General features: G+C 38.6%; 1 protein-coding gene across 2 annotated transcripts; it reads right to left on the minus strand.

Moving 5' to 3' along the window:
* Positions 1–1,788: 1,788 nt before the first annotated feature.
* MED6 (mediator complex subunit 6) lies at positions 1,789–24,872 on the minus strand. 2 transcript variants are annotated; one of them, XM_058739505.1, is made up of 8 exons: positions 24,744–24,872; positions 20,151–20,310; positions 18,785–18,876; positions 16,486–16,568; positions 16,021–16,129; positions 13,793–13,908; positions 2,785–2,812; positions 1,789–2,199 (listed from the first exon to the last, which is right to left on the minus strand). In XM_058739505.1, the coding sequence occupies exons 1-8, from the start codon at positions 24,763–24,765 to the stop codon at positions 2,069–2,071; spliced, it is 741 nt and encodes a 246-aa protein (XP_058595488.1). In that variant the 5' UTR covers positions 24,766–24,872; the 3' UTR covers positions 1,789–2,068. The 2 variants fall into 2 exon arrangements, with proteins under 2 accessions (XP_058595488.1, XP_058595487.1); XM_058739504.1 differs by lacking the exon at positions 24,744–24,872 and adding an exon at positions 21,396–21,426.
* Between the last annotated feature and the right edge of the window lie 144 nt (positions 24,873–25,016).

Consider the following 25,016-nt stretch of genomic DNA (forward strand, 5'->3'; position numbering starts at 1 on the left):
CACCAGCATTCTTCACAGAGCTAGAACAAACAATCCTAAAATTTGTATAGAACCAGAAAAGACCTCGAATAGCCAAAGCAATCTTGAAAAAACAAAACCAAAGCAGGAGGCATCACAATCCCAGACTTCAAGCTGCATTACAAAGCTGTAATCATCAAGACAGTATGGTACTGGCACAAAAACAGACACTCAAATCAATGGAACAGAATAGAGAACCCAGAAATGGACCCACAAACATACGGCCAACTAATCTTTGACAAAGCAGGAAAGAATATTCAGCGGAATAAAGACAGTCTCTTCAGCAGGTGGTGCTGGGAAAACTGGACAGCGACATGCAGAAGAATGAACCTGGACCACTTTTGTATACCATACACAAAAATAAACTCAAAATGGATGAAAGACCTAAATGTAACACAGGAAGCCATCAAAATCCTTGAGGAGAAAGCAGGCAGAAACCTCTTTGATGGTGGCCACAGCAACTTCTTACTCAACACATCTCCAGAGGCAAGGGAAACAAAAGCAAAAATGAACTGTTGGGACCTCATCAAAATAAGAAGCTTCTGCACAGCAAAGGAAACAATCAACAAAACTAAAAGGCAACTGAGGGAATGGGAGAAGATATTTGCAAACAACGTATCAGATAAAGTTAGAACCTTAAAGGGTTAGATAAAAGTTGAGAACTTTTCAAACTCAACACCCCCCAAAAAATAATCCAGTGAAGAAACGGGCAAAAGACATGAATACACTTTTCCAAAGAAGACATCCAGACGGCCAACTGACACATGAAAAAATGCTCAACATCACTCATCATCAGGGAAATACAAATCAAAACCACGATGAGATACCACCTCACACCTGTCAGAATGGCTAACATTAACAACTCAGGCAACAACAGATGTTGGCGAGGATGCGGAGAAAGAGGATCTCTTTTGGACTGCTGGTGGGAATGCTAACTGGTACAGCCACTCTGGAAAACAGTATGGAGGTTCCTCAAAAAATTAAAAATAGAACTACCCTATGACCCAGCAATTGCATTACTAGGTATTTACCCAAAGATACAGGTGTGCTGTTTTGAAGGGACACATGCACCCCAATGTTTATAGCAGCATTACCAACAACAGCCAAAGTATGGAAAGAGCCCAAATGTCCATCAATGGATGAATGGATAAGGATACACACACACACACACACACACACACACACACACAAGGGAGTATTACTTGGCAAAAAGAATGAAATCTTGCCATTTGCAACTATGTGGATGGAACTAGAGGATATTATGCTAAGTGAAATTAGTCAAGAGAAAGACAAATATCATATTCACTCATATGAGGACTTTAAGATAGAAAACAGATGAACCTGAGGGAAGGGAAGCAAAAATAATACAATAACAGGGAGACTCTCAAATACAGAGAACAAACAGAGGGTTGTTGAAGGGGTTGTGGGGGGATGGGCTAAATGGGTAAGGGGCTTAAGGAATCTACTACTGAAATCATTGTTGCACCATGTGCTAACTTGGATGTAAATTATAAAAAAATGAATAAATTATAGAAAAAATAAAAAATGAAAATAACTATGCACAAAGAAACTTCACTGTTATCGTATTTATAGGGGGAGGTTTTTACCTTTTATCTTTCAAATTGCAACTTATTATTTTAATACTGAGAAATGCACAACTAATATAAGAAAATAAGCCTAGTTACTCCTTTCACATTAATCCTTCGTGTTTACAAAGTGCATGTGGAAATATTTCAGCGAGAGAAATAAGGGAAAAACGTCATGATAAAGTGATTTATACAAATACTTTTATTTTGTTTTTAGATGTATATATAGCAGTATACATTTGAGTAAGGAAGCTGCTCAAGTCTAGTAGGGGAAAGGTTACAAAAGATACATAAAAAATATTTATCAAAAGCATGAGGATCCTTACATCCTTCTTAAAGAACAAGCACATTCTGTACAAATGGAAGGGTCGTGACAAAGAATTTTAAAGTTCAAGAGCCTGTCACGGTAATGAGGTATCAATAACGGACAAGAGGAGTCTTGCAAGCTTCTCTCTGACCAGTACTCACTGAAGCCTCATTCGTTTTTCCGGGGGGCCTTTAGTGCTCACTATCTGTTGGACGTTCTTCGTGGTCTCCTTTTCCTCAGATTTTACAGTTTCTGGTATAGGTTCTGCCTCTTTCTTTGTCTGATCCACTAGACATCAAAAGCAGACATTTTTTGGAGGGAGAGGAAGGTGGAGGGATGAGATCAATTTAGACAAAGGTCATGTGAATGGTTCAGGCTCAAGTTCATTTAGAACTGCTGCTTATCTCAAATGCTAAATCTAGCAGTTTCATCAGGCAGGCGTAGAACCCATTTACAACCCTAAAAACCTGATAACCCAAGCAAATCTGTGATAGTAGACAAAAACACAGGACATTATTCATAAACAAGATATATAGTCTATCCCAGGCTGAACACATAGTTCAATATCTGTTTTCAATGATGAAACAGAACAGCTTTTTTTCACACTGAGATATGAACTAAAAACAACTTCAAATCACCTCATCTTCTCCACACATCCTCAATACTTACTCTTTCCCACTCCAATTAATCTTTCAAATACTAATATGACTACCACAAATCACCATCTTTTGGCAATTCAGCAGATCTCAAAAATTAGAAGTAATGAATTACCATGAGAGAGTCTAGAAGGACAAAAGGACCACAGCTCATCTTACATGCTATAGTTGTTAACTGAGTTTTATTTCAAGTTTAATAAGAACATCAGGAACATACCTGGGACAGGCTTTTCTCCAGACTTTTGCTATAATTTAAAAAAGGCGGGGAGGGGAGAAAACAGGGTAGGTTAGCAAAATTTTCTTCTTCTTGACGTCGTAATTCTTATTAAAATTATACCTTCATTCAAATTATATTAAAATTGACTCCATAAAGAGAAACTACTATTCATGTACCATAAAAAGTAAATTTATCACTTTCTACTTATTCTCATGTTCCAGAAAAGACAGAACTAGAACAAAAGAGTCAAACATAAATAAGTTTCCCTTGAACAGCTATCTATAAAGCCCTCTACCTCTGTACCCAGGCTATAATGCTTTCAAAAAGTAGCTAAGTAGAGAGGCCCCTGGGTGGCTCAGTTGGTTAAGCGTCTGACACCTGGTTTTGGCTCAGGTCATGATCTCACAGTTCATGAGTTCAAGACTCACATCGGGCTCCATGCTGACAGTGCGAAGCCTGCTTGGGATTTCCTCTCTCCCTCTCAAAAATAAGTAAATAAACTTTAAAAAAAATTAAGAAAAAAAGTAGCTAAGTAGAATCCAATGGGAGAGAATAATGGAGGCTTTCAAGACTCCAGAGGCTTATTCGTTTAGGGGACATGAACTCAAAGAAAGCAAATGAAATATGGATCAACCCTCCAACTTTTAAAGTTGGCGGGTACGGGAAGCAAAGAGGAAAAAGGTATTTTCCTATGAACGTAAAGGCTTCTGATGACAGTACTATTAAAAACTAAACTATAGGAAAAAAAGGATGGGGCATGATGAGTCAGGAACAAAGTAAGATCCTCCATTGTGCACAGCAGTTCTTTTATCTGATTATGCTGTCATCTCCCTTTTCCTATTACCCAAGTTAAATGCTTTAAAACTTTTCTCCTCCTTCCTCCTCAAGGCTCACAACCTACCCTTCACCTGAAGCCAATGGCTCTGTAGTCCATGTTTTTAATTTTTTTTTTAACGTTTATTTATTTTTGAGGAGAGACAGAGCATGAGCAGGGGAGGAGAGAGAAAGAGGGAGACACAGAATCTGAAACAGGCTCCAGGCTCTGAGCTGTCAGCACAGAGCCCGACATGGGGCTCAAATTCACGGATCGCAAGATCATGACCTGAGCCAAAGTCGGACACTTAACCGACTAAGCCACCCAGGTGCCCCTGTAGTCTACGTTTTAAAAAAAGGGATGTCAACAACCCAAGTTCCCTCCCATCTAACTACCTTCAAACTTATACCCTTACCTATACACACACGTTGCTTTATAGACTTCTCTGTCATCTCCAAAGAAAATGTTCTCTTCGTTTTTAAAGTAAACATCTCCAGGCATTTTCTGAATTTCTATGCCCTCCCTAAGCTTTCTTATCTATTCCTAGGACTAAAGATGACCAAATTTCCTGATATCACATGTTCCAGATTCATGCTGCCAACTGCCTACTAGCCCGTCCCAACTGCAAGTTCTGGGAACATTACACTTAATAAGACCAAAACTGAGCTCCATACTATTATCCATTGTGCAGAAAAGATTAACATAGAAGGCTTGAGGCTTCTATGTTTGAAAGGCAAGGGTGGCCTTTGTTGATGACTAGGAATTTGAATTTTGGAAAGTTCTCACCATTCTGATAGTGGTGGCTCATTGTGCCTAGACTGTACAATGTTGTTCATGCTGAACATTTGCTTTTCTTCCAGGCCTGTGAATTTTGGTATGAGCTAGAGAGCACCTATACGATGATCCCCCCCGCCCCCCACCCCACCCAAAAAACATTGGAACCAAGCCTCTAATGGACTTCTTTGGGCAGAAATACCACACACGTTGCCTCATTTTCGTTGTTGAAAGAACACATTTTGTGTAACTCCTAATGAGAAGGAGAGGATATAAGGAAGCCTGCACATGGGCTCCTCCAGACGCTACTTGTCTTTTTCATCTGGCTGTATATCCTTACTATGTCACTGTAATAAATCTTGTGAGTCCTTCAAGCAAATCTCCAAACATGAGGGCATTATGGGAACCCTCAACACACCCACATTATCACGTATCTTATGAACACATCAGGAATTAAACATGTATAAAGTAATCTGAGGGAACAAATAGTTTTTCTTACTTTAAAACAAGAGAGGAAATATATGGCACAACATTGAGGAAATGAGAAATTGAGAGGAGTTTTCTTATACTCCTAGCATTGAACCATTTGAACTATACCGGATACTGGACTAGATCTGGACACTGGAATAACATCCAATGCACTCTCTCAGCTTTTCTAGTGAATACTGTCAACAAACTAGTAGGATATGGTTTCAGATAGGAAAATAGAATGGGGGCACCTTTCTGACAAAATCTGATCAAGTAACCTTGTGATAAATCTAGCTGAAGTAATATACTATGGTGTTCTAGCATCTTCTGAATACAGCATTGAAAAGACATTCATTGTAAAAGGCCCTGAACTCCTATCACATCAGTATCAGTGTAACTTTCAGTAGTAACACAAATTAAAATATGGAAAAAGGAGTTCCAGCAAAGTAGGCAGGACTTTTCTAATATTCTCCTGAGCACTTTCATAGGGGCAACACAGCAACTCAACTGTCAAATAATGGATAAGTAGGAGTAAGTTCTGAACTACAAATAGTTTTGGGAGACACAATGGGTAAATAGGGAGCTCGTAGGAAACTTCAAGTAAACCAAGTATCTATTTTCTTCTCTCGATGTAAGGAGAAATGTTTTGGGTAGAAGGAGCAAAGGGAGTAACAATTCTAGAAAAAGCCATCTTTCTCCTAGTTCTGTTACAAAGAGTTGGACATACTCTCCCTTTGGGAGTTGGCTTTGGCCCTTGGATGGTTAAATGAAAGGTGGGGTTCTAAAAATTTTTTTTTAATATTTATTTTTGAGAGAGAGAGAGAGAGAGAGAGAGAGAGAGAGAGCGCGCAAATGGGGGAGGAGCAGAGAGAGAGGGAGACACAGAATCTGAACCAGTCTCCAGGTTGAGCTGTCAGCACAGAACCCAATGTAGGGCTCGAACTCATGAACCACGAGAACATGACCTGAGCCAAAGTTGGACACTTAACCAACTGAACCACCCACATGCCCCAGGAAATCTGGGGTTCTAGAAAATGACAACTGAAGTATGACTGTAGCTAAACCTTTAAAAGAAAAATGTAAAAAACTCACTGAAATGATATGAAGTCTACAACCTGCTTCAAAATAATTGGGAGGAAATAGAGAAAGACATAAAACAAGCCTGGCTATGTTTAATAACTGTTAAAGCCAGATAACGGGTACATGGGAATTTTGTTTGTAATTATTCTCTTTACTTTTATATATTATCTTAAATTTCTATAACTTTCTATAAAGCAAAGTTGTTTTTTTTGTTTTTTTTTTTTTTTTTTTTTTTTTTTTTTTTAATTTTTTTTTCAATGTTTTTTAATTATTTTTGGGACAGAGAGAGACAGAGCATGAACGGGGGAGGGGCAGAGAGAGAGGGAGACACAGAATCGGAAACAGGCTCCAGGCTCCGAGCCATCAGCCCAGAGCCTGACGCGGGGCTCGAACTCACGGACCGCGAGATCGTGACCTGGCTGAAGTCGGACGCTTAACCGACTGCGCCACCCAGGCGCCCCTGTTTTTTTTAAGATTCAAAAGTCTTTGAGTTTTCTGCACTGTCCAGCCTAGCTCATCAGGATAGGACAGCACATGGGACTTAACAGGACACTCAGCCAGAAAAAAAAAAAAAAAAAAAAAAAAAAAAAAGAGGTCATTCAGCTGGAATACCTCAGAACCCAAACACAGCAGTAAACTACTGAATGTTCCGGCGGTTGGTCAATGAAAATAGAATGCTTAACAACTAAAATTTAAACCCCTAATATTTAAACCACAAATCTGTTTCTTTTCCTATATTCTGAATTTTGGTTAACAATCAAAACCAAGTCTAAATCTAAGCCTGAAGCCTCAGAATTATCCTTACTGCCAACCTCTCCAAATCCAATCACCAAATTTGGGCAATCCTAAATTCAAATATCTCTTGAACCTATCTTCTCTCTACAGCCACAGAATTAGTTCAAGCTCTCCACAACCTAACTTCTCTGATTCTAAACATCACCTTTTCCTAAGCATCCTCTACATTGTTAATGGTCACCTTCATAAAACATAAAACTATACTGCATTACTTCCTTGCAACTTGTTTTGTAACATTTAATGGGTCCCGACTGCCACCGTTCATAGTTCTCAGCTAATCAGTGGTAAGCATCTAGAAGATGAGGTACAAAATATTTCTAGGGCACCTGGGTGGCTCAGTTGGTTAAGCACCTGACTCTTGTCATGATCTCATGGTCACGGGATCAAATCCCAGGTGGGGCTCTGGGCTGAGCATGGAGCCTGCTTGGGATTCTCTCTCTCCCTCTCTCTCTGCCTCTCCCCTGTTCACGCAGTCTCTTTCTCAAAATAAATACATAAATACTTTTTAAAATCTTTTTTTTTTTTTTTTTTAAAAAGATTTCTCAGGGCGCCTGGGTGGCTCAGCCGGTTGAGCATCCGACTTCAGCTTAGGTCATGATCTCACGGTTCAGGGGTTTGAGCCCCATGTCGGGCTGTTTGCTGACAGCTCAGAGCCTGGAGCCTGCTTCAGATTCTGTGTCTCCCTCTCTCTCTCTGCCCCTCCCCTGCTCGCACTCTGTCTCTCTCTCAAAAATAAACAAACATTAAAAGGAAAAAAGATATTTCTATACTTCAAGAGAGCATTATTTAAAAAAGAATATATAAAAATTGACACTGCTTTGTAGTGATGACAGTTCAAATAATTCAAATAACTTAATGTTTAAAATAGCAAATAAATACTGGACTATAAAATGAACCATAAATTCCTTTGTCCAGCATACAAAATCCTCAATCTAACCCTAACCATCTTTTACGTCTTGTATTCCATTACTCTTCCCCACCACAATCACATAGGGTAATATTTAATGTATACAATTTGATGAGTTTGGACATACACATACACCTGGGATACCACCACCACAATCAAGGTAAACACATCCATCACTTCCCAAAAGATTCCTTATATTTCTTTGGTTTTGGGTTTTATTCGTGTGCTAAGAACACTCGACAAGACATCTACCCTCTTACCAAGTTTTTAAGTGTGCAACACCATATGGTTACCTATAGGCACTATGTGGTACAGCAGATCTCCAGAACTTATTCATCTTGTATAACCGTAACTTTATATTCATTTAACACCTCCCTATTTCCCCCCTTCCTCTGTCCTCTGGCAACCACCATATTTTCTGCATCTGTAAGTCTGACCACTTTAGACACTTCACATAAGGGAATCATATAGTACTCATCCTTCTGCAACTGACTTATTTTACTTAGCATAGTGTCTAACAGGTCCACCCATGATGCTGCAAATGGTAAAATTTCCTTCTTTTTAAAGGCTGAATAATATTCCGCTATACGTATATACCACAGTTTCTTTATCCATTTATCTGTTGTTGGCCATGTGGGTTGTTTCCCTACCTTGGCGACTGTGCACAATGCTGCGATAAACATGGGAATGCTTCCAGCTCAAACTATGCTACAAAGCTGTGGTTAATCAAAGCAGTGTGATATTGCCATAAAAAGACACATACATCAATGGAACATAACAGAGAGTCCAGAGATAAAGCCACAAATACACGGTCAATTAGTTAATAACAAAGGACTAGGAAAACACAACGGGGAAAGGACAGTCTCTTCAATAAACAGGGTTAGGAAAACTGGACAGCCACGTGCAAAAGAATAAAAGTAGACCACTATCTTTTTTGCAAATTTTTTTTTAACGTTTATTTATTTTTGAGACAGAGAGAGATATAGCATGAATGGGGGAGGGTCAGAGAGAGAGGGAGACACAGAATCTTAAACAGGCTCCAGGCTCTGAGCTGTCAGCACAGAGCCTGACGCGGGGCTCAAACTCATGGACCACGAGATCATGACCTGAGCCGAAGTCAGATGCTTAACTGACTGAGCCACCCAAGCACCCCAAAAGTAGACCACTGTCTTATACCATACATAAAGATTAGCTCAAAATGGACTGAAATCATGAGACCTGAAACCATAAATATCTAGAAGAAAACATATTATACCATACATAAAGATTAGCTCAAAATGGACTGAAATCATGAGACCTGAAACCATAAATATCTAGAAGAAAACATGACATCTGTCTTGGAGATAACTTTTTGGTTTTGACACCAAAAGCAAACACATCAAAAGCAAAAATAAACAAGTGGGACGCCATCAAAAGAAAAAGCTGCACAGCAAAGGAAACCATCAACAAAATGAAAAGGCAACCTACAGAACGGGAGAAAATATTTGCAAATCACATATCTGGTAAGGGGTTATGATCCAAAATATATGAAGAACTCATACAACTCAAAAGCAAAACAACAAAACAAAAACACCGAACCACCCAATTAAAAAATGTGCAGAGGAACTGAATAAATATTTTTCCAAAGAAGCCATACAACTGGCTAACAAGTACATTAAAAGGTGCTCAACATTCTAATCATCAGAGAAATGCAAATCAAAACCACAATGAGATATCCCTTTACACCTATTAGAATGACTATCATCAAAAAGACAACAGATTACAAGTGCTGGTGAAGATGTGGAGAAGAGGGAACACTTGTACCCCGTTGGCAGAAATGTAAACTGGTACAAACAGTATGGAAGGAAAACAGTACAGAGGATCCCTTAAAAAATTAAAAATAGAAACACCAAATGATCCAGCAAGCCCACTTAGGAGGATATATCCAAAGAAAATGAAAACAGGATACTGAAAAGACATCTGCATTCCCATGTTCACTGCAGCATTACTCACAATAGCCAAGATATAGAAACAACCTATAATCAAAAGATGAATAAAGAAAATGTGGTATGAAATTGAGTCTTTTCCAGCCACCAGAAAGCAGGAAATGCTGCCATTTGCAGAAAAAAAAGATGAACCTTGAAGGCATTATGCTAAGGGAAATAAACCAGAAAGAGAATGTGAAATACTTTCACATATAAATGAAATCTAAAAAGGCCAAATTCGGGGGTGCCTGGGTGGCTCAGTTGGTTAAGCATCTGACTTCAGCTCAGGCCATGAACTCCCGGTTCATGAATTTGAGCCCTGCGTTGGGCTCTGTGCTGACGGCTCAGAGCCTGAAGCCTGCTTCAGATACTGTCTCCCCATCTCTCTCTGTTTCTCCCCCACTTGCACTGTCTCTCTCTCTCTCAAAAATAAATAAAGATTAAAAAAAATTTTTTTTAATAAATAAAAAAAATAAAAAGGTCAAATTCATACAGAGTAAAGGATGGTTATCAGTGGCTTGAGAGAGGGATGGCAGGAGAAGAGGAGTATGTTGGTCAATGGGTACAAACCTCCACTGATAACTTAAGTTCTAGGGATCTGATGTACAGCATGGTGGTTATAGTTAATACTGTATTATACATTTAAAAGTTGGTAAGAGTGAATCCTGAATGATGTCACCACAAAAAAAAGAAAAGGCAGTTATGTGACATGATGGAAGTGTTAGCTAATGCTATGGTAAGTCACTTTGCAATACAGAAGTGTACCAAATCAACACACTGTATACCTTAAACTTACACAATGGTAAACACTAGTTACATCTCAATAAAGCTGAAAACAAAAAGTTTACTACCATGTATTTTTTAATGTTATTATAAATGGGATTGTTTTCTTAATCCTCCTCAGATAGTTTGTTGTTAGTGTACAGAAATTCAACCAATTGAGTGTTCATTTTGCATCTTGCAACTTTACTGAATTCGTTGATTAGTTCTAACCACTTTTTAGGGGAATCTTTAGAATTGTTATGTATAAGATTTGTCACAGATCATGTATAAAGACAATTTTACTTCTTTTCCTACTTGAATGCCTTTTATTTCTTTTTCTTGCTTAATTTCCCTGGCTAGAACTTCCAGTACTGTGGAGAGTGGGTATCGCTGTCTTGTTTCTGATCTTAAAGGAAAAACTGTTTTTCACCATTGAGTATGTGGGCTGTGGGTTTATCACATATGGCCTTTATTACGTTGAGGTACATTCCTTTTATATCCATTTTCTTAAATTTTTTTTTAATCATAAAAGGGTGCTGGATTTTGTCACATGCCTTTTCTGAATCTATCGAGATGATCACGTGATTTTTAACCTTTGTTCTGATAATGCAGTATATCACAAGATTCATTTCAGTATGTTGAACCATCCTTGCATCTCAGGGATAAATCCCACTTGATCATGGTGTAGGATTCTCTTAAGGTGCTGTTAAATTCAGTTTGCTAGTATTTCATTGAGGATTTTTGCATCTGTGTTCATCATGGATATTGAACTGTAGTTTTCTTTTCTTGTAGTGTCTTTGTCTGCCTTTGGTATCAGATTAATGCTGTCCTCATAAAATCAATTTGAAAATGTTCCCTTCCTCTTGCAATTTTTGAAAGAGTCTGAGGACTGGTATTAATTCCCTTTAAATGTTTGGTAGAACTCACCAGTGAAGTCATCTGGTGCCAGGCTTTTCTTTGTGGAGAGGTTTGTGAGAACTAATTTAATCTCCTTACTTACTTTTGGTTTGTTGAGATTTTATATTTCTTCATGACTTAGTCTTGGGAGGTTGTATGTTTCTAGGAATTTCTTACACGTTTTCCAATTTTCTTTTCTTTTCTTTCTTTTTTTTTAGGTTTTCCAATTTGTTGGCATGTAATTGTTTATACAGTCTCTTATGATCCTTTTGTTTCTATCTCCTCTTTCATTTCTTTTTTTTTTTTTTTTTAACGTTTATTTATTTTTGAGACAGAGACAGAGCATGAATGGGGGAGGGTCAGAGAGAGGGGGAGACACGGAATCTGAAACAGGCTCCAGGCTCCGAGCTGTCAGCACAGAGCCCGACGCAGGGCTTGAATTCACGAGCTGTGAGATCATGTCCTGAGTCAAAGTCGGACACTTAACCGACTGAGCCACCCAGGCGCCCCTCTCCTCTTTCATTTCTAATTTTATTTGAGTCTCCTCTTATTACTCTAGTTAAAAGTCTGTCAGTTTTGTCTTTTCAAAACAACTCTTCGTTTCATTTTCCTTTTCAATTTCTTTGCATTTGCTAACTTGTATGTGAAAATTAAACAACATACTCCTGAACAAACTTAGGGGTCACAGAAGAAATCAAACAGGAAATCAAATCTGGAAAGAAATAAAAATGAAAACACAACATACCAAAACTTATGGGATGCAGCAAAAGCAGTACTAACAGTAACATTTATAGTAATAAATGCCTACATTAAAAAGAAGAGGGGCGCCTGGGTGGCTCAGTCGGTTAAGCATCTGACTGACTCTTGATTTCAGCTCAGGTCACGATCTCACGGTTCACAAGTTCAAGACCCACGTTGGGCTCTGTGCCGATAACACAGAGGCTGCTTGGGATTCTCTCTCCCTCTCTCTCTCTGCCCCTCTTGCTCCCCTGCTCTTGCACACTCTGTCTCAAAATAAAAATAAACTTAAAAAAATTTTTTTAAAGAAAAATTTTAAAGATTTTAAAATTTTTAAAAAAAGGAAAGAAAGTTCTCAAATAAGCAGTCTTAAGTTTACAGCTCAAGGAACTAGAAAAAGAAGAACTAACTAAGGATTTCTGGTTTCTGAGAAATCTGTCCATGAATTAATATAGCCATTAATGTGTCCATTAATATTCTTTCATGTTTCTGGTTTTGTGTGTTCTATCCCCATTTTCTAGATCAGCATTATCCAAAAGAAATATGTGAACCACAAATGTAAGTTGGTAGTTACATTTTCAAACAGAAACCGATAAATTTTATTTTTTAACCAAATATATCTAAAATAGCATTTTTTCAACATATAATCAATATTTTAAAATTATTAAGATATTTTACTTTTTCTCCCTAAGTCTTCAAGCCCAGTATGTATTCTACACTTCCATCACAGCGCACCTTAGACGAGCCATGTTTCACATGCTTGGTAGTCACATGTGCCTAACGGCTGCTGTTCTGTGCATGTCTAGGTGCTCTTCCCCCACCCAGCCTCCCTCATAAATACTATGTACTCCCTGAATGAATGGTCAACGACACCTCATCTACACTGTCATGGGTACTCAGATTCCTACAGACACTACAATACGTTTGTTTATTTATTCAAAAGACACAATTTATCTCCAAATACAATTCGCAAGATTTCCTGCGCTGCTTTCCACTCTGTCTTCTGCTCCCTTCATCACATTACCATTCCAACAGCGCACTCCTCTCACACAAGGAGGGTCAGGGAAAGGGGAACAGGAGGCCTGTTTTAAAGTTATCTCAAAGTGTGAAAAATCTCATTTAATCTAAAACGCACCTGAAAATCTTAGTCCCCCAACCTTGTGTACACACAGCCCTGGTAAACACCTGTATGAACTAAGACTAACCAGGAGAATAACATGTTCACATACCTACCTCACTTCAAAAGCTCACTTTGCTATTGCTGTCAAAACCACCCAAAATAACAATGGAATTCACATAACTAAATCACCATTATGATGTAACTCTATTTATTACTACTCCTGCTTCCTCCATTTATTATGCCAAACGCTCTACCTCAAATGTTCTTTTTATTACAAAAGTTTTAACTAATCTATCATTTAAGGACTTAGATAGCTACCACATCAGGCTGAAAGGCAGCAGAGTAAAAACAACATGTTTCAGATTCTAGTTTAGTTACCACCTATGACACTTTCAGCAACCTTTGAATGAGAACATTGTGCATATGCAGTCCTTAGTCTGTGAGGATTCAAAGAGAAAATAAACTTAAAGGCACAGAACAGTGTTAATTACAATCCCTTTACCTACTTCTTCCATTAAGTCTTTGAAAACCTTTCCTTTGATTCAGATACGATTTTTCGCCAAGAGACCATTTTTTAATTAATGAGGAAAGTCAGTCTTTTTAGGTCACATCTGAAACAGTTCTCGATTAAAAATAAATATTCCAGGAAAAAGTGTCAAATCAACATTAACCACATGCATTCTCATTACCTGCACAAATTTGGGTGGAAATTTCTGCCTAAGGTCCAGGAGCAAAGCATCCACACGTTGTCTCTGAAAAATAGAGCTTGGTTCCTCTTTCCTTTTGGCTTTAGGTTTGACTTTATCTATTAAAATATGAAATCCAAATCAAAACACTGCCTAATTAGTTTGGTGTCTTATATTTTACATACCTTTGTCCACCATGAATATACTCAAATTATCATTATTTTTAATGACTGCTATTCCAAAAACCATCCCCCCAAATAAATTAAACACAACATATACAAACAAGTGTTCTAACTCTCCCTCTTAAATGAAGTTAACATTTTAACATTTAAAATGCTGACTCCTCCAGCACCTAGGTGGGTCAGTGGGTTAAGCATCTGACTCATTTTCGGCTCAGGTCGTGATATCATGGTTTGTGAATTCGAGCCCCACGTTGGGCTCTGTGCTAAGAGCACAGAGCCTGCTTGGGATTCTCTCTCTCCTTCTCTCTCTGCCCCTCCCCTGCTCTCTCTCTCAAAATAATTAAACTTCAAAAAATCTTAAAAAAAATAAAAATAAAAAAATGAAAAGCTGATTCTTTTAAAGATACTTCAGTTTTGGTATGTAAGCATACATAGATATTAAGAATTTTAAGGCTGGGGTGCCTGGGTGGCTCAGTCGGTTAAGTGTCTGACTTTGGCTCAGGTCATGATCTCACAGTTCGTGAGTTCAAGCCCCACGTTGGGCTCTGTGCTGACAGCTCAGAGCCTGGAGCCTGCTTTGGATTCTGTGTCTCCCTCTCTCTGTCCCTACCCTGCTTACACTCTGTTTCTCTCTCTCAAAATTAACGTTAAAAAAAAGAAAGAGAATTTTAAGGCTAAAGTTTTCCATAATTACCTAAATCACAATCCAGAGTATTAATTTGAAATTATCTTGTGTATATTTAAAGTATATTAAAATGGTCTTCCCACTATACCTAATAGCTACAAATGGAAATGCAACATTCACAAACTCAAGTTACCATACTCAATTATAAAGACTGTAATTCACTGGGAAGGGCAGGGGACAGGACAAACCAAACAACAGCAGATCATGAAGAAAGAAAGAAAAGAACCTGCAAGAGAATTTCTGAAATCAAATGTGTGTGGAACTTCCTCAGAAGGTTAAGTGTACTGAGGCACTGTCTCTCAATGAAGAGTTCCAGATAAGTTTTATTGCAAACATTCCATTATAACAGGGGCAAATAGCTCTGGGGAGAAACCTTCCTATGTCAAATGTTGCCACCTGCACCTACTATTAAGAATAAATACAACTGATGGAAACCAATTTGACAATAAATTTCACATATTGAAGAAAAAAAAAAAAGAATAAATACAACTGTATCTGAAAGACCATTTGCTCCATTTAAAGGCTGAATTCTGGGGCGCCTGGGTGGCTCAGTCGGTTGGGCGGCCAACTTCAGCTCAGGTCATGATCTCGCGGTCCGTGAGTTCGAGCCCCGCGTCGGGCTCTGTGCTGAAAGCTCAGAGCCTGGAGCCTGTTTCGGATTCTGTGTCTCCCTCTCTCTGACCCTCAACCATTCATGCTCTCTCTCTGTCTCAAAAATAAACGTTAAAAAAAATAATAATAATAAAGGCTGAATTCTATTTAAAAGCTATTTTTCCCTCAATAACTTATTTTGAGTTGCTACTTCTCAGAGAAGGAAATTTCGAGTATAGGTATATTGTCATAGACACATTTCCAGGAGTACTTTTATTGTAAAATACGGTGCAGAACAAGTAGCAGATTAGCAGCTATGGAAACTAGGGGACCTGGGTAGGTAGTAACATGCAAAGATCATTAAACAGACTGGCCATCTGGAAATAGGGCTATAAAAGCATCTCCCCTACTTTGAAGACTGGGGATATTTAGGTTCCAGATTTCAAGATGACTCAACAGTTAGGTAAGCAGGATACATCATCATGATTCATTCCAAACACTGATTATCCTCTATATGTTCCAAATATTTTAAAACCTTGAATCAATTTATAAAAGATTACCAGTTACCTACAGATTAAAATTTACATCTGTTCCTATGGGAAAGCTATTATTACCAAATCCAGTTACAGGAATCATAGCTAGGACAATGCCATCACCCTATGAAATCTTCCTATGTAAAACACACCTAGAAATCAATAGCCATTTTCCTAAAGAAAACAGCTTCATTCTCAAAACACCAAAGAGCTCTTAGGAGGTCCAGGTATTCTACCCACCTTGTTCTTCATGATCTTTGAAGTGCCACCAATAACCTTTGGAAGGATGATATCGACAGTAGGACATAGCTTCATCAAAAGCTGACTGAATGCCATGCACTGCAGTGAGCTTGTAAAAAGAAAACAAATTCTGAATTTCTCATTAGATCAACTAAAATCTCCAAAGTAAACACCCACAAAATATTACATATGCAAAGATAGTAATTTTCTGGGGTTTTTCCAGAACCTGAATCACTATAGAGCTGGGCTGTGATATATACTTTTAACACGGACTTGGCCCATAGTAACGAATGTTCAAGACATTCTGATAGTCAACCCTTCATACCAACCTACACGAGAAAGAGAAAGAGAAGCTTCTGTTGGATTCCTGGATACTTGATTAAAAGTTGATTGATTAAAAGTTTTGATTAAATATAGCTTGATTAAAAGTTTTGTTTAGTGTTTCAAGAATGTGAAGATACTTACCACCCTAGAGTTTATAACTGACCCCAAGTCTGGTGCCTGATAGATCACTCCAGCAATGATATAGTAATCAGCCAGTGGGATAACTAAAGCAGTGAAAATAAAAACATTTCATGAATACAGCTATGCATACAAACTGCTAAATAGATTTTCATAAAAAGAACAACTAAAATTTGCTATTTTTCCGTATTAAAGCTTAAGGCATCGTTTGGCAATTCCCATTTTTGTAAATAAATTTATATTGGAAAACAGCCATACTCATTCATTTATATTATCTAAGGCTGCTCTGACACTGGTTGAGTAGCTGTTACAGACTCCACGAGGCCCTCAAAGCCTAAAATATTTACTCTCTGGACCATAACAGAAAAGGTTTGCAACCTAGAGCAGTGCTTCTCAAACTTGAACGTGCCTCTGAATCACCTGAGCATCTTGTGAAAGTCAGATTCTTTTTCAGTAGGGATAGTGCATTTTTTTTTTTTTTAATTTTTTTTTTCAACGTTTTTTATTTATTTTTGGGACAGAGAGAGACAAAGCATGAACGGGGCAGGGGCAGAGAGAGAGGGAGACACAGAATCGGAAACAGGCTCCAGGCTCCGAGCCATCAGCCCAGAGCCTGACGCGGGGCTCGAACTCACGGACCGCGAGATCGTGACCTGGCTGAAGTCGGACGCTTAACCGACTGCGCCACCCAGGCGCCCCTAGGGATAGTGCATTTTTAATAGGTTCCCAAGTGATCGAACGCTGCTATCACTCAACTACACTATGGAGAATAAGACCTTAGAGTGAGAGATTTAGGGCCTAGGGTGAAGATATCAGATGCACTGAACTTGCCACTGCAGGGACGCCTGGATGGCTTAGTTGGTTAAGTGTCTGACTTTGGTTCAGGTCATGATCTCACCGCTCGTGAGTTCGAGCCCCATGTCAGGCTCTGGGCCAACAGCTCAGAGCCTGGAGCCTGCTTCGGACTCTGTGCCTCCATCTCCCTCGGCCCCTCCCTCACTTGTGTTCTATCTCTCAAAAATAAATAAACAACAAAAAAAATTTTTTTTAAATAAACACTAAAAAAAAAAAAAAAAAATTTTTTTTTTTTTAAACTTGCCACTGTGCCCCGTTCCTGGGTCCTAAAGAAGAAAACAGCTGCTAGTGAAGCTGGTACCACCTCTGTCGCTTCCATACCTTGAACCCTCTCATCATGGAAATCTTGTTCCTGGTCTTGCCTTTGTCTAAGGTTCTTTTTTCCTTGGGGAAGGGGCTCTAGATCATTGATTTTGAAATTACATTTGGATTCTTGACTCTGGAACCACAACTTCTTTAGCAAGTCATTCTTTGCTCAAGAACCAATACCAGGGTGCAGGTTTTTCCTAAATGTCTTGAAAAGGTTATCTAATGAGGAGATAAAGCTGGTCATGTCTGGAATAGGTGACTAGCTCTTTGATTCAAAGTCAAATCTGAATTCTGCACCCTTCAGTATGATTTCTAGAGCAAGTTTATGTTTAGTAACAGAAGCCAGGTAAGAATTTTGGTTGAATAGGTCAACGAGGATTTTCAGTTGATCCTCTATCAATTTGTAACAGAATTAGACTCAGCGGACTGAGATGAGACATTACTTAGGGCACCAGAGGTTCCCAGTAACTATACTCACAGAAGAGGTGGCTGCAACATAGCAAGTTGCTTTGTTAGTGCTTACAGAGTTGTCCTTGGGCACGCTAGAAGACTCCTGATATCCAAGCATATGACTAGTGGAACTTGGCTTTTGAAATATTTCCTAAGTGGTAAATTTATGCCTGCTATACTACAGTGCCTAGACAATTTGTCTGTAACAACATGGTTACAATGGAAACCTCATTTCCTTCTGAGAAGCTGGAATTTTGGCAGGCAGAGGATGTCCACACGATTAGCCTTCAAACGAAACTGAGTATCAAAAGGCCTTCCCTGGGCAGACATATTACACATGTGCGTGGCGGCTGCTGGAGGGAGGATGCACTTGGTGAGGCCCCTCGCAGGAGGGAAAGCAACGGAAGCTTACACGTGGATTCCCACAGATCCCACTTGATATGGCTTTTTCCCTTATTCATCTATCTGTGGATCCTTACTGCACTGCCATAACAAATCTTGATTATAACTAACATACCTAGATGCTGAGTCTGCTGACTCCTCTTAGCAAGGCACTGAACATGCATATGGTCTTGGGGATCCCCCAAACAGACCCCAATCCAAAAAGATAAGAACATGTGGCTCAGAAAGTTAAGTAAGCCATGGCATTTTAAGAAGAAAATTATGCCTGAAGTCTACACATTTTTACCTTGGGTAGGGGACTGCCGCTGTTGCTTCCGAATGATAAAAAGAATGGGCTCTTGAGCGTGTAGAAGGATGTATTCCACTCCAACCATTTGACTGAAAACAGAACACAGACACCCAGAGATCTATGAATGCCCAACAAACAACTGTGTAGAACATTCAGATTATTATATAAAAATACAGCAACATTATAAATTGGATTAAAACTGCCTATGTTTGATATTAAAAACTGGCTGTCCAATAAACCTGGCTATTTTCCCAGATAGGTGGGATATAAAGTAAGATTTGATTTTTAAACAACAAAGTTTCTCTATAAAAATTCATAATAAACTTAAATCTGAGCATATTCAGTCATAAAAGTACACTGAAGAGTGTACATTTCAAAAAACTGCAACTAAAATAGCGTGATGCTTCCTGAGATACATAAATATATGTAAAATCTAAAAATATATAGTACATGAAGACTATACATGTCTTGACCATATATTTCAACTCTATATTCTACTCAACTAGAAAACATCAAAAACCTTATCCTTCCAACACATTTTTTTTAACCTGCCAGATTGTTTAAAAGCAACAAGTTGTCCTAATAGTTGTAAATATTTGCCTCATAACAAAAGTCATTTAAAATACCACAGAAATTTAATTTCATGAACCCTCTCTGATGTTTAACGATAGATTAAAAACTATATACACAGCTGTTTCAGAAACTTTTGTAATAATTCTTAATTATTTAGCATCCTAACTCTGAAAAAATACTTTGCAATTGTCAAGCAAAAATTTTATTTGTCATACAAAGAAAAATCTACTATAAACTGGACTATAGTTTAAGACATTACATTCGATGTAAAAGAGACGGTAAGGGGCCCCTGGGTGGCTTAGTCGGTTAAGCGTCCGACTTCAGCTCAGGTCATGATTTCGCGGTTCATGGGCTCAAGCCCTGCGTCGGGCTCTGTGCTGACAGGTCAGGGCTTGGAGTCTGCTTTAGATTGTATCTCCCTCTCTCGCTCTGCCCCTCCCTCTGTCTCTCTCTCTTTCAAAAATATACATTAAAAAAAAAAAAGAGAGACAGTAAGTATGGTCACCTGGTTGAGGATAACAGTTGCATTGCTAAAATCACTAATTAGAGCTGCATCTAAACCTAATAGCTGTATTTTACTAGACAGTAATATATGAAATTATACAGAAAAGACTTCCTAGGTTACAAGTGATTACTGATCATTCTTTTGCATGTCAAATTTGTACAAACCCAAACAAAACTCCAGTTCTTCCCAAACTTCTACTCTGTACTTCACTATCCATAGCTTGAAAGAACCATTCATTTCAAAATCTCTAACTGGCAACAATGCTATCTTCTTACAGTAACTTACTTTAAGTGTTCTAATGTAAGCCTCTGCATTTTGACCACTTCATTATTACATGTCCTGTCGTAGAAAGGATTACTTCTTTCTGAAAAGTAATCCAGGACACTTCCACTGTTCAAAATGGGGATCCAGGAACTGTCAACCCAAGAGATTCCCAGCAGATTATCTATAGGAAACAAAATGATAAAGGATGAGAAAAAAGTAAAAAAGCCAATCCAACATTTATTATGCATCTAATGCAGGAACCATTATGAATATAAGGATGACAAGGATCCTAACCTATACACTTTCACAGAAGAGGTAAGTGTGCAAGAAAGCAATAACAAGGTGACATGATAAGCACTAAAATAAAGATATGAATAAATGTGTTATCAGCGCACGGTGGAGGGAGAATACTTTGAGGGAACAGTAATGATTTTTCACTGGGTGAGGAGGAGGTGGGTTTTGGCACTACACGTTAAAGAATAAACAGAGGTTCATCTAGGACAAAAAAAGGTGGGGGGGGGGGGTGGGGGGGGGCAAAGAATTCCAAGCAGAGAGAATGCACATACAAAGATAGACCAATATAGAGGTAAGTGGTTAGAGAATAATTTGATTATGTGAAATGATAGGATATAAAATGTAGAAAAGTCTCAAAAAATTGGAAATCCTGAGTTTTATTCAAAAATTGTCAGACAACATGCATCCCAAAGAAAACACACCCACAGCCACCAGTTTGAGATCTCACCAATTAGGGACAGAGAAATAAGTTAGGAAACTATTATTACAGAGGAGATAATGAATGTAAAATTTATGAAGCTAATGAGAAGTAGAATGCCCTTAATTACATACAATTTCATATTTTGGAATAGAATTAACTCTTTAATTTTTCAAAATGCAAAAAGAAAAACAAGACATGGTAAACAGCACTAGATAGCTTTAACTACTGAGCTTTTATTGGCTATTGATTGCAATAATGTTCCATATCATTGATCATACTAAATCCCATTAAGAGTAAGTCTGAACATCAAAATGCCTATTTAATACTGGTTAAAAAAGGGAAGAACTGAAAACTTCAACCTCTCTAAACGGTAATTGCTTCTGGCACCTCTGAAAAAAAAAGACCTAATCCAAGGCAATAAGCGGTTCTGAAGGAAGTGAGTAAAATGAGAAAAAGTAATTACATAAAGGTAAAATGTGCTGTGTGTGTTGCAAAACCAAGGAAAAAGCAAACAGATGAAGTACATCAATGACCAAATAATCAGTACTGACCATTAAGATGGTTCATCATAACTACATCATGCCATAACCAAATATCAGGCCAGGAAATAACATTTTCAGCAAAAGATTTTTTTAATGAAAAGCAACTAAGGATAATCATTATTCCCAGCTTTAAACACTACAATCCAGTTATTAAAGTAGTTTTCTTTAAAGCAACTTTCTTACACATTTCTTTCTTATTTCTTTAGGAATGATTATTAACAAAAGCATTTGTAGATGGACAATTATAGGTTTCTCACATAATGGAACTATATCTGTATGATGTCATAATAGGTTACTGACAATAAACTTAAATTATTACAGATCATTTCAGCATAGGTAGAAGAGTAATTTGCAGAAACAAATGTGTAATTAGCGATTCTACCTATCAACGATTATGGAGAGTCAATAAATATGGGCATGAGATAATGAAGACTGGTGGAAGGCAATGGCGATGCATGGGAAAATAAGGACAAATAGACATTCTTAGGGGAGAAAACAGACAATTTCCTGAATCATCAATTATAAAGTCAGAGAACTTAGGAACCAATACTCATTTAGGAAAATAATGATAATGAATTTGGCTTGGATATAAGTTTAAATAAGGAATCAGAATTCAGAAGGAATCATAAATGTCATCTGCTCCAAGTGACTGTTCAGTATATTTTCCCTATAATTTTCTTCACTAAGATGTATCCTGATCAGCAGTCCTATGTCATATTTTCCTCATTTGGTAAACTAATCAAAGCTAAAAACCAGGCAAGTATGGCTTAGGAGACCAATACAAATGCAAAGAATATTGTTTACCGCTTCTGAACACTGACTTTGCGCCGGGCACTATTTTAGCCACTTTACCACACAGAACTCAAAGAGGTTGGTACTATATAGATACTACATAGTATCCATATGCTAGATTGTGTACATAAAATGCTTAGCACATTGTAATAACCCAATAAATGTTAATTAGGGTGATGTTGGTGGCAGTACCAACAATTTATTTTAAAATTATCATGAGCAAATTTATCTCTGGCTTAATCAAGGCTGTTCTAGTTTGTACCTTTCCTCCCCTCCCCCCAGTTTATGCCTTTTTGAAAAATAGAGACTCCTTTTATTTTCAAAAAGGTGTGAGGTTAGTATATCATTTAAACAGTCACGCTAGGTTGAACTCATTTCAAATGTCAGTATCTCTCCAAAGCCTTTGTCTACTTCGCAAGACAAAAATAATGGCTTCTTTCTCTATGTTCTCACAGAAATTTTTTACACTTTCATTAATACTCATAACCAGAAATACAAACGTGTTCCCATTATATTTGACTTTTTAGACGACTGAGGCCATGTCTTGCTCATCAAGAACTTGCATAGGGCCAGATTTAAAATAGTCAGCAAATGTTAATTAATTTATGATTGAGGGCCAAGGACAAGTGACTCTACTCATCACAGGTTCACATATACTCCAGAATCCAAGGACGTTCACTTACAAAATGGTTAACTGAGATTAAGAGGGTGATATGTGGCTGAGAAAATATTACCTGTCCCACTTGAGGACTACCTGTGATCACACCGCCACTAAGAGAATACACTAAGTCAAACAAACTCCAACCACTTCTTACCACCTCCACTGTTACCACCCTAGTCCCAGCTACCTCATTTCCTTGTATTACAGGAATGAATTCCCAACTGGTCTTCCTAATTCCACCCTCACCTTTCTACACTGTTCTCAACAGTCAAAGTGATCCTTTAAAAAAAGAAAGTCAGATTATGATCATCCCCTTTGGTGAAAACCTCCCAGTGGCGGTCTGTTTTACTCACTGGAAAAGCCAAAGACTTTACTATGGCCTACGATCCCTACCTATATGATCAAGCCACCAATTACCTTTCTGACCTCATCTCCTTCTCACCTCCTCTCTCTCTGCTTCAGGCATATTGACCTTACTGTTCCTCTAACACACCAGACATTCTCCCACCTTAAAGCCTTTGTAATGACCTTAACAAATCTAAGTAAAAGTAAAACATTGTGGAAGGTAAGTATTTGAAAACACTGAGGGACTAAATGTTTCTCTTTTTTATTCAACAGCAAGAGAACATGTTGACATAGCCTAACTACAGCTCTCTAATAGCAAGTGATAAAATTAGGCACTTGAAACTCTCACAATGAAAAAAACAAAAAAACAAAACCATAAAAACACGGTACAGAAATGCTGAAGATCACTGGACATTCTGAATAACTATAAATGAGAATACATTTCTATTAAGCGTGCTAGACCCCAATTTGGTTAACATAGAAAAAGGAATCTCAAAACACTTCCCTTTAAAAATCAGGTATATGCAAACAAAAATAACCCTAGGTGAAAACGATTAAGAACATATTACAGTTAGACATCTTTTGAGGAAAGCCCTTTTTCTTTAATTGGCCAGGGGTAGGAGGGCTTGCATCTAGGTACAAAAATTCACACTTCCTTAAAGGAAAAGTACACAAAGTTTCAAACGAAGTAAATATAGATTGAGAGTTTCTTACAGGTGTAAGAAGTTTTGTGGGAGCCACCACCACAACAGTAAAAAATAAAGATATTCACGGGCACTCTCTCACTCTCAAATTTTTCTCGTTCTCATTAAGAGTAACTTCCATACCTCCTCCCAAGGGGGAAGCTGGTCTGTTTGGAACGAAATTCTCACGCTTCAAGCTATATTTTCACTCTTTGAAATTCCAGAGCACAATTCCTAGGCTTCTTTCTTTTTCTTTTCTTTTTTTTTTTTTTTTACAAATTCAATGAAAAAGATGTGTGTACGTGTGCTGGGGAGAATGTATAGCCTAATTTATACGGAGATCAAATAGCAATTAAGGGATGTTGCCTCCCTGTATATATTCACTGATACAACAAATACCTGAGTACCTTTACAGTTCAGTTGTGAAAAAGGACCGATCCTTGCGCTCAGTAATTGTGGTGTGTTCTATGGCAGGTATTAGAGACTCAAAAAGAAAATCTTCGGGATTCATGCCCGGGGACGCGTGGGGCGCAGTGTCAGGAATAAGGCAGCTCCCACGCCCAGTCCCAAGAGATGAACCAACTCACGTCATCCCACCTCTCGGCCCAAAGGCCACCCCTTCACCTGGACAAAACAGCCCCAGTCTTGGAGAGCGTGTCTGCAACAACACTGCAGGTCTGAGGGCAAAGCCCAGAGCTTCCAACCCCTTCGTTCTGAAGCTTCTAAGAGACCGCTGAGAAGCTGGGGAGAACGAATTTCGCCAGATCAGAGCCTTGGGAGTTACCACAAACGAACCTGAACCTTGCCCCAGCGAGCTACAAACCCCCAAACCAGCTCCCAGCCAATCAGGAAACAAAGGGTATCAGCGCCGGTTACCTCGGATATCCACGGCCGCCATAATCGCAAAAGCGCTCGCGGGTTCTCTTTCCGGCGTGCAGTAGAAACGTAACAGCTCCGACGACGGAAGCGGCGCGAGGCTGACTGCAGGGACTGCGAGGAACGCCAGGCGGAGACTGCGCGGCCTGGAGAGCGGCCTGGGGAGGGGAGGGGCAGGGAGGAGGGGGCGGGGCTGGGGAAAGAGAGGGGAGGGGCCGGGCTGGCAGGTGAAGGAGCGGGAAAGAGGTGAGGGGCGGGGCCGGGAAGTGGAGC

This window comes from Neofelis nebulosa, chromosome 7, assembly GCF_028018385.1.
Source record: "Neofelis nebulosa isolate mNeoNeb1 chromosome 7, mNeoNeb1.pri, whole genome shotgun sequence".
Classification (NCBI taxonomy): Eukaryota; Metazoa; Chordata; class Mammalia; order Carnivora; family Felidae; genus Neofelis; species Neofelis nebulosa.